The sequence below is a fragment of the Octopus bimaculoides genome, chromosome 26 (assembly GCF_001194135.2).
Source record: "Octopus bimaculoides isolate UCB-OBI-ISO-001 chromosome 26, ASM119413v2, whole genome shotgun sequence".
Taxonomy (NCBI): Eukaryota; Metazoa; Mollusca; class Cephalopoda; order Octopoda; family Octopodidae; genus Octopus; species Octopus bimaculoides.
Genome location: NC_069006.1, coordinates 26288723 through 26299798, shown reverse-complemented (window position 1 = coordinate 26299798; position 11076 = coordinate 26288723). Strand labels below are relative to the sequence as shown.

Here is an 11076-nt window from a genome sequence, read left to right as displayed (position 1 = left end):
AACTCAAAAGTATCTTTCCATTTTAAAAAGCCAATTATTAAAACCTCTGATCTCTGGTGTTGTAGGCACAGCTAGAGATCGATAAAGCACTGCAGGATGATCCTTCAGTTTATGAATATGACAAAATCTATGATGACATCCAATCAGAAAAAATCAAAACTGATCTTTTGTTAAAAACCAAAGCAGACAAAAAGGTATGTATTTAAGCCTTTAGCATTTAAACTGGCCATTTCTGGCTTAAATATATTGTTGTATGTTCAAACTGACCTAATCTGGCCTTTCACATCTACCCTACAATGATGGCTTAATTAGTTAATCTCTTCTTTGGCAACTTTTTAATTAGTTCACTGTAAATCTGTTTGTTTTTGCAGCCCAAGTATATTGAGGGTCTATTGAAAGCAGCTGCGAGTAGGAAAAAGGAACAGGAGAAACGTACGGAGAGGAAGATACAGCAGGAACGTGAGGCGGAGGGTGAAGAGTTTAAAGACAAGGAGGAGTTTGTTACATCAGCCTACAAGAAGAAGTTACTGGAACTACAGGAAGAAGAAGAGAGAGAGAAGAAAGAAGCCGAGATGGAAGGTAAAGGAGGTTGCTTGATGTGCTAATTGTTGTGGTTGTAATTAGTGAGGCGATGGTGTTAACGATCATTATTTTATTACCTCCGCCTTATGAGGTAAGTCAATTGACTTACCCCCTCCCCTCAAAATTGCTGACCTTGTACCTGAATCAGAAACTGCTGCTGTTGTTCTAAATCTGTGTCTATGGCATGAGAGCCATGGCTGGAAAGGTGTAGGGTTATAATACCTTGCATATTGTGAACATGATGTTTACATAACCTGAACACTTGTCCAAGCTAACAAAGAAAACATTTATTCAGTTTTTGCAGACCTGCTAAAGATAACAGCCAAATTTCCCTCTAATCACACCCAGCCATCTTAAAAGATGGAAGGACATAGATCTAGTAAAAAACAAAACAGCTTTGATAGTCGTCATCATCATCATCATAATAATCATTCATGGCTGGAATATCTTTGACCAGGGATCATCTGGGCTGATCTTCGGCTAAACAACAACAACAACCATATGTATTTGATTTTTATTTACTTGTTTTTTTGTTTGCATTTCTCTGTTTTTTTATCTGACTTTTGTTTCATTTTTTTTTTTGTCCCCTCCAGCTTTGTTGGACGTCACCAAACAGAAGGATCTGAGTGGCTTCTACAGGTTCCTGTATCAACAGACAAGTGGCACAGACCCACAACAAGCTGACAATGCTGACGACGATGGCGGAGGAGGAGGTGATGGGAGGTAAATATAGTTGTTTCCTTATTTTGGTAAATAACAACAACAATAAAAATGGAACATGGCTCTGTGTGGTAAGAAGCTTGCTTCCCAACCACCTGATTCTGGATCCCATGGTGTGGCATGTTGAGCAAGTGTTGTGAGTGGATTTGGTAGATGAAAACTGAAAGAAGCTTGTCATATATTGGGTAACAGACTCTTTTTGTGAATAGGGAGGCATTTCACATAGATTTGACATACCATTGAAAATGGATGCAAGAACAGATGTAGTTAGAATTCTATCTTTTGGGGAGAAAATTATTACATTTTTTTTTCTGTTTGATGAACAGAAAAATTTTGTCTTTTGACTCTGTTTTTATCAGGAACAATATTTACCTTTTGTTTTTCGTTTTGTTACAGTAAGAAGACAACAACGGTGAAACAGGAACCAGAGGATGTCGAAGAAGGATTGTAAGTTGATGATTGGATTAATTATACTTTAAGAATGCTAATTAAAACTGACCTCCCCCCACACACATACACCCATTGAGTGTTTGTGAGGGTAAAAAAATTCCACTGTATTTAGATTAAACATTATGGTAAGCTTTCACAACATCTTCAGTGGATTTGGTTGACGTAAATTTGGACTAAAACAATTTTCAAAGGCTGTGCCCCAGCATGGCCACAGTCAAGTGACTGAAACAAGCAAAAATGTTAAAAAAAAGGTGTTGGTTGATGGCAGTTGGCAGGTTTAGGAAGAGGTTTGGGTCTTTTAGAATTGTTTTTTTTGTTTGTATTTATTGTAGTTAACGAGCATCATTATGTGTTTAATTAATTAGTCTTATTTCTGTTTTCTATTTTAGGGCAGAAAAGAAAAATCTTTTGAAAATTGAAGATGTTGAGATGAAAGTGAGCAGCCACGACGGAGACAGACATCATCCGAATGTGACGAAAGGTGAAAAAGGGTCAAAACGGAGATCTTCTTCTTCGTCTTCTTCGTCGTCGTCATCGTCATCAAATGACAGCGCTAAGGAGAGGAAAGAAAGCAAAGGAAGTCGTTGGGGTAAATCTGCTGATAAACAGAAGCCGGAGCTTTCCGGAAGTAAGAAACACAGCAGTTTTACGAGTCAGAGGAGTAAATATTCAGATTCGGATGACTCGCAGAGTGATGACGACAGGCGGAAGCGTAAGAAGTCTGCCCCTGTCACAAGATCAAGCCCAGTGAGTCGCTCGAGGCACACTGACGAAAGAGGCTATGGTCGTAGTAACCATCACTCCAAATCAAAGTCTCGCTCTCGTTCTCGTTCGAAATCTGAGGAGCGGAGGCCGCAACACAAGAAGTCAGAGACTTCGGGTCGAGATAGATTCTCTCGGTCAAGATCCAGAGATGACCGTGTACGCCGAAGGGATTATCGGGATAGGAAATCATCACGGTCTCACTCACGGGACCGAAAATCCCGATCAAGAGACAGACGGTCTCGCTCCAGAGACAGACGGTCTCGATCAAGAGACAAACGGTCGCGATCGAGGGACAAGAGGTCACGGTCTAGAGACAGGCGTTCCGTGTCGCGTTCCAGAGATCGCGGGAGATTTGACCGATTTAAAAGGAAGCCTTACTTCAACTTCAGAAACAGACCCCGGTTCATTCGATACAACCGCAGATCTCGGTCTCGATCAAGGGATCGAAACAGGTTTGACCGATACAATCGAAGGTCTCGCTCTCGATCTCGCAACAGAGGCAGGTTCAACCGGTATGAGAGGAAATCTCGTTCACATTCGAGAGAGAAAAGATATGAGAGGAGATCTCGCTCAAGGTCTAGAGACAGGTCAGACAGGAACGAACGCAGTCGACCGTCATCTCACAAAGCATCCACTTCAAGCCACACCAGTGCCAGGGGTCACTCTGAGGAAAGGCACAGTGGAAGACCATCATCAAGGGATCGGAAGCGATCAGCAGAGAAAGAACTGCCCCGCGTGAGCAGTAATGAAAGACAACCAAGAATGGGAGATAAACCAAAATCCAGGACCCCTGTGAAGGTCATACCTATTAACGCATCATCATCGTCGTCGTCATCGTCCGATGGTGGTGGTGATGACGATGGTGAAGACAATACCCGTGATCACCGTTCTCGCGATTACAATCATGATGATGACCAGGGTAATAATAATAATAATAACAGCCGTGATGGTGGTGGCAGCAGTGATCGTCACCACCACCATCGCAATCATGACAAAGAGAAAGAAAGCAAGACCCCTGAGGTTATCGATTTAGACACACCCCCAATTGTATCCGAGCAGCCCTGTCTGCCTGCCCCACCAGTCTCTTCCTCTCCCTCCCCCCCTCCACTTCCATCTGCTCGTTGCTCTCCCCCACCACGCCTGCCCTCACCCCCTCCAAGTAATGAGTCAAAAGTGAACAGTGACATTGCTAAAGAGAAATCTGACTCCAAAAATGACATTCCCCCCAAATATGCCAAGCACACGGTTGGCCAGTCCCTCCTCGATGCACAGGAACGATATTTTAAACGTAAGATAACTCAGAAACCAGCCATAGTCACAGGAGAAAGCAACTGAAGCACATTATTATGATTATTATTATTATTAAATGAAATTTTTTCTTTAAAATAAGTTTTAGGTGCGTGTGTGTGTGTGTGTGTGTGCATAGTAGTGTCTATATATATATATATTATATATATACACACTCGTATGTATGTTGATGTGTTTGTGTGTGTGTGCATTCACATGCATTTGTGCACATTTGAAATATGAAAAATACATGTTTACACGTGTGGGTGTGTGTTGAAATATATGTACAAGTATGTATACATGTCTGTGTATGTGTCTATACATATAGATGCACAGGTATGTGAGTCTACCTATTTATGCATGTATATACGTGTGAGTATCACTATCAACATATACAAATATACATGTAAAACTACATATATTTGTATACACGCGTATGTGTGTGTGTGTGTGTATACATATGTGCGTGTGTGTGTGTGTATATATATATATACACACACACGTGTGTGTGTGTGTGTGTGTGTATAAACACTTGTAATTTGTTTTCACTTTGAATTTTTTAAAAAAATCTTCTTTCTTGTAAATCTTTGAATTTTTATTTTTTATTTTTGATTCTGCTGAATGTTTTAGATCCACCAAAAAAAAAAAGACAACAAAACAAACAAAAAATCTGATAAATTGGTAAAAATATTAAACAGAATATTTCTGAAACTTCTTTGTGGCCCCACTATTTATACATTGATCATCATTATCATCATCATCATCATCATCATCTTCATGAAAATATTTGTTTTCACTTAGGACTTTAGCATTTATAATTTTATGTTCAAACTGGCCTCATCTGGCCTCTCACACCAGCCCTACAGTGTCATTCAAAGAATAAGCAATCACATCATTGAAATCTCGAAGCTCTGAGTTAAGACACTATTAATTGAAAACAATGTGAATAAATAAGGATTACATTTGACAGAATAATTTGAATGCCAAAGGGTTGAATCAGCCATATCTAATGCTTATATTCTTCCTGTTTTATGTTCAAACTGGCCAGATTCTACTGCTCACACCTACTCTACAATGTCATTCTAAAAATAATCATGTCATTGAAATCTCAAAGCTAAGAGATAATCCATGATTAATTCAAAACCATGTGAATAAATAAGCATTACATTTGGTAACAGTAATCTGAATGTTAAAGGGTTGACAGGTTTGGTGATGCAAACAGGAAATTAGAACTCAAATCTCGAGTCTGTATAACTTCTACCGGTTATTGATGCTTTACATATTTTACTTGTATTTTCGTCTGCCCCCCCCCCCTACTTTGTCATTTTAAAAACAAGCAATCACATCATCAAGAACAATGTGAATAAATAAGCTTTATATTTGACAGAGTAATCTGATTGCTAAAGGGGTCAACATGTTGTTTGCCCTGGCCAAAGCCAGTGACTTGGTGTGTTGGACGTTGCTGAGTGATGCAGGAGACTTGAACCAGTGACCTCGCTATTCGACTGGCACTTCATTTTATCAACATCTTCCATCGTTTCAAGCCTGATCAAGTACAGTACTAGAGCCAGTGCGAGTGACTAACCCCTTACCTCCCATAGTTTATTGGCCTTGTGTATCATCACTTAACGTCTGCTTTCCATGTTGGCATGGGTTGGATGGCGCTGTCCAGACTGCCAATTGTCTGTTGTAACATCGTTTCTATGGTTGGATGCCCTTTCTAATGCCAACCACTTTACAGGGGTCCTGGTGCTAAGTGCCACCAGTACCCATAAAAGACAAACCTGGATGTATGGATGACAGCAATTTTACTTCGTCTTCTCAAGTACAGCAAATTGCCACGGCCCCTGGTCCCTTGTCATTTCCTCAGTGAGACCCAGCATCTGGAAATTCTTTCTAAACCACTTTTGGAAGATTTCACGTAATTTCAGAAAGATGAATTGAAAATTGTTTGGTGCCTAAATTAAAAATCAGTAAGGCTTGTATAATCCTTCAAAGACCCTCTCTACCCTGTTGGTATGATCCCGAGGGAAACAGGTGAAATTTCTGGGGTCAATACAAATTGCACTCTCAGGGGTGTGAGAGCACCAGGATCTTCTAACGTTTGCCATAGACATTCTCTGCACCAACGTATGTGTGTGTGAATGTATGCATATATGGTTGTACATAAGTGTGTGTGCCTGTATGTGTATATATGTTACCCAAGTAGGAAGATATATAACCAAGGCTAATTTAGCTGTTTCTCCATAGATTGAAAAATTTCCAACTCTTCCAATTCTCAACGGAGGTGTTGTTTATATTGATTTGACAAATTGCAAAGAAGAAAAGCAACCAATCTGCTTGCTACGCAGAATGCTTACAACCATTGGAACGAGCGAAGGGCTGCTGTGCACCAGATGGGAGAGGCAGCAGAAAGAGACTTGTTGATTATGGAGCAAGAGAGAGGAGTGAAGCTGGAGGCCAGGAAAAGATAACGAACAGTGATTTGGCCAGCAATGGTGGGGTGGGGGGGGTTATGGTTCAGGGGTTGAAACATCCAATGATTGTTGGATATCGTCTGATGACATGAGTTCCTCCTGGCCAAAGCTAACCATTCACTTTGATGAGTGGAAAATAAGCACCTTCTGATGAGTGTTAATAACATAACAGATCCACAAAATATGATTGTATGTGAGAGACGAAGCTATTTACATGTATCAGAACACTGAGTTGGTTTCAAGACTTCGATTTTGTTTTACAGTTAAATATCTAAATACTTTTTTCAATCCATTTTTACTCTAGAATTGAAAATGGTCGACTTAAATCTGAACCTGTACCATCAGACATTGTGATACTTGGCTTTTAGCACTGCAAATTCTATTCTATTGTTAGGGGGGAAAAAAAAAATCCAGTTAGTTAAATTAGGCACAAACCACCTTGTACAAGAAATAGACTATGAGAGGGGGCTTATCATCAGGTGGCACACACTACTACAAAAAATATTTTTCGTCCCGTATATCAATCAGAAAGTCCCATGAACTGCAGGCTACCCATGACTTAATTTCACAGTGTATGATTCAAGTGAGATAATTGATAAATTTGCTGCCAGGTTTAATTTGTGAAACGATACGGTGAGACTAAGATTGGAATATGACAAAAGAGCAGCAGTAACAGTATGGGCGCATGCGCTGTAACAGTGTGTCACTGCATCCACCATTTGTTGATGATTCTCTACTACTTCCAGTGGATGACTCCTTTTCACCATTCATGTGACAATCCTCCAACCCATGGGTCTGCTGGTGAGGGTTTTTTACAAGGTCAGAGTGCAAATCCTAGTTGCCTTTCAATGACATGCATAGAAAACGTTGGGTTTATTCCCCACACAGCATTAGAACAACTTGAAATGAATTGTTTTGCTCAAGAACACAAAACTCAGCCTGGCCTAGAAATTGAACCCATGACCTAGTGATTGTGAATGCAGCCCCCTAATGACTTGGCTCTGCACCTTCACAAGGGACTTGTCTAAAAGCATCAGGACTGCTGCTGTGTAAAGAAAATTCCAACCTGTATCAATTCAGTGTTAAATCTCCTTCCAAGTAAGTGTCCTTTATGCAGCACCATTTCCATTGATGGAAGCATTCCTGGAACTCTTTTATTGGGATAGGAAGCAGCTGCTGCACCATATTCTCTTGAATACAAAAAATATACAGAGAGATCAACTGCCTGTAACTATAAATTCAGGGGGGGGTAACTCTTCCGCTATACTTGATCTTGTAGAAATAGCAGCCAAATAGTGTCCTGCTGTCTTAAAAAAGGACTATTAACTTGTAGTGTTCTGTTTGTAAGAAACTATTATTACTTCTAGAGTCACGTGATTGAAGATTTGTGTTACGTTTAATGTAATAAACTTTTATTAATAATGGTTTTGTCGACCTATTTCGAGGTCTCAGTGTGATGGCTGGATTCCTCAAAGCGGGATCTGTTAAAATTAATGTCTTTTCATGAATTTAATAAAAATTTACTAAAAAAACAAATATTATTCATTGTTTTCAAAATAATCAGTAAACTAAAAAGTAACCTAAAGTAATCTTCCTTGTAGATCACAGGCCAAAGTAGCGCTTCCAGAGGCGAGCCAGGCTATCACATCCAGTGTTAATATGAAGGCTCAGAATTGTGGGAGCGCCATGGCTTCAGGCGCAAGCAAAAGATCGCTAAAATGCCCAATGCCATTCCCTGCATGTTTGGTTTTATATCAGACTGACCTTCTCCTAGAGACACGCTTTAGTAAAAGCTAAGGGATGCTTCGCTCCCACTGGTCTTCCAATATGCCAGGCATCAACCCGTAATTTCTGAGGGACCCTGCTATTGCTAGACAGCCGTCGAATCTATCCGATATTCATCCGTTCTTCTGGACATGAGCATGTAAAGTGCGTGCGATCAGGAGAGGTGACGAGGAAATGGTTCGTTTAGCACATCGCACGGTCGATAGAAATAAAAATACGAAAAGAGGATAAATGAATATAAGTGGCAAAAGGAAAAGAGAGAAACAACCGGATCCGAACCATCTGAGCTGCCTGAACAGCAGCAAGGCTTCAATATTCGGGACAGATGGAGGCCTTCGTTGTTGGTTACGTGTTCCTTCCATGACATCTCTTGTGGAAGCATTCCAGCAGCTTGACATGCTTCTTGTCTTGCAGACCTTGGTTCTGGTGCACAGGTGCAGTACACGGTTCTGGAATACACATCTCTGTATAAGTATCTACACACACTAAACCAGTATCTTCGCAATTAAACGGACTAGTAGGGAAAAGGTGACTCCTTTGATGCCGACAGTCCGTTAATGCCGAAAGATAACCTCAGAGTAAGTTTATATTATTTTTAACATAAAAATCAGCCTTGAGGTCGGAATCGTCTCCTTGTTCCACAATGTGGTCTTGTACTGTAGTTGTCAACTTCGACAGGGTCCTTCTCGGTCCCTACCTGAATCTCATCGCTTCACCATCGTTTTTGTTGTCTGTGAACCCATTTTCCACCCGTCTAACCTTTGAAAATGTGGACACAAAATCTATTTAAGGGTCAATTTTATTTCGTTAATAAAAATTCAATCGATTTACAATAGAAGACCAAAACCAAAGAACTTTGAAGCTGTGACACTTTCTGAACACATCCTAGGTTCCTGGTAAAAGTTTATCGTCAGAAATATTTAACAGAGTTTATAATAAAAACAGGGGTTATAAAACCTAATGTTTAATTACATCTTTTAATTTCATTAATGATTTATTTAAGCTAAATTTCTGTCCTTTAGATCTATCATTGTTGATTTTTCTTACCTGCTCTCGTACCATTTCCTTATTCTTCACTTACAACGAAATATATTCTGTTTTTGAAGTTGTTTTTGTTTTAAGAATCGTTACAAAAACGTTACAATTTGCGACGCTCTTTTTTTTTTTTTTTTAAGAAAATCTCTCATCACATGTCGTCGTCGTCTTCTTCTTCCTCCTTATTTTGCTCACCTAAAACATGAATAATTAATATTTCCAGTTTCTTAGTTTTGGAGAAGATCCATCTAGCAACAGTTTGTTATTGAGTTTTCCCCAGTTAAATTCAAGAAGGAAGAAACCAGGACTAAAACTCGACGATGTTTTTCCGATACGTTTAGAACGAAATGAAAGTTTTATCAGGAATATTGGAAGAGGTTAACACAAATTGGGTTTGCAAAACTTTAAACAGAATCTTTTATTTAAACCGTTTGTGATAAACATTTGAATTAGTTCGTTTCTAAAGTTAACAAGGGAAGAAGATTTTGCACACATCTTTTCTGCCTCAAATCGATCTCAGATCGATGTTTTTAAACATGGCTTATCGATCTCTCTACTTTCAACTGATTCATTGTTCTTTATTATCATTAATTTACCATTTTAAACTTCATCTGTCAATTGATTTTTTCCCATCTTTTCTTTATTATCTCTATCCTTCCATTTATGTGTTCGACTGATTGATTACTTATCGATCTATTGATTTCAACGATCCACGCACTCATCAGATTAACTTGTTGATAACTTTCTCCCTCTATTACTTCCTTTTCTTTCTTTCTTTCTTAATCTATTGCCCTCTTCCAATTAATATATTTAATTAATTAACTCATTCCTTTAACTTCCACTTGAGTGCTTTTCTCGTTTATGAGTCCATTCATTTAAACTAATTTGTATCTTTGTCTTAAGTTCATTAATTAATTACTGTCTCAACCATTCCTTACGTTTTAATTGGACACAAAAAAAGCAAAACAAAAAGAAAGAAAAGAAAGCCACTCCCCCTTATCCCCCACCAAAAAAACGACGAATGTCCTCGTTGTCGCCTGTTCCATCTCTGTGTGGGGGGATGGAAGACAAAGTTAGTCGACGGCGACGCCTGACCAATGTCTTTTCTCGTCTCAGGCGACTTTGCAGTCGGTTATTCTCATGTAACTTTAACAGGAGAAGTTCTGTTGGTTCTGAGTCCAGTTCCACAGCCGATGAAATCATTGTTAAGAGGGATATGTACTCATGTAGTGGCCCCAGCAAGAAAACTTCCGTGGGCTGTAACCCCAAGTGTGCACCCAAACAAGTCCATATTCCATCCAACAAGAATTTGTGTATGTGTTGTTCAATTGACGTTGATTCTCTTTATACAGATGAGATAGTTTCGTGTCGAAGAAGTGTTTCTTTGTGCAGTATCAACAGACAAGGCGCTTTCATGTGTCCTGCCACCCGAACAAATATATCAGCGTGCAGTTTTAGTAGGAGTGTCATATCACCATGTACTTTCAGAAGAAATATGTTCGCGTGTAACATTAGGAGGGAAAATACGGCGTGTGCTTTTAACAGAAGATATGTGACATCGTGTGGTGCCTGCAAGAAAAATGTATTTCAATATACTGTTGATTCAACACGCAAACTAAATAATCTTCCACAAAGGAGAAATGTGGTCAGACAAAAATGTAAGCAGCTGAATTGTAGATGTCAGAAGAGGAGAATGTTTGGATATTGCCCTCAATTGAAGACTATTCTGGAAGTTTCTGGGGAAGACATAATGGAGTCCATGAGTGGGAATCACGCAAATCTAGAAGAAGAGGTGTTGAAGAAAATGACGTCTGCAGAGGAATGAAATTAGGTTGTGAAACTAGGAATGGAAGATTTGTTACTGAGAAAGGAAGTTAGAAAAAATGGAAGTTTGATAACTATTGACAGCTGAGATGTTCTACTTTCCAAATTACTTGTAGACAGCTTGATATATATATATATATATATATATATA

The 11076-nt window shown here is 39.3% G+C and overlaps 2 protein-coding genes across 2 annotated transcripts in view; both read left to right on the top strand.

Moving 5' to 3' along the window:
• The window catches only part of LOC106882127 (nuclear speckle splicing regulatory protein 1), a 2656-nt gene extending 568 nt beyond the window's left edge, over positions 1–2088 (top strand). Inside the window, exons 3-7 of the mRNA XM_052976948.1 lie at positions 66–194; positions 372–579; positions 1176–1305; positions 1699–1749; positions 2085–2088. Coding sequence (XP_052832908.1) covers positions 66–194; positions 372–579; positions 1176–1305; positions 1699–1749; positions 2085–2088 — 522 coding nt within the window. The remainder of the gene's footprint in view (positions 1–65; positions 195–371; positions 580–1175; positions 1306–1698; positions 1750–2084) is intronic.
• Positions 2089–2181: 93 nt separating this feature from the next.
• On the top strand, positions 2182–9483 carry LOC128250898 (uncharacterized protein DDB_G0287625-like). The gene is made up of 2 exons (XM_052976947.1): positions 2182–3315; positions 9325–9483. Exons 1-2 carry the CDS (start codon positions 2182–2184, stop codon positions 9481–9483), a joined length of 1293 nt encoding a protein of 430 aa, XP_052832907.1.
• Positions 9484–11076: the final 1593 nt, after the last annotated feature.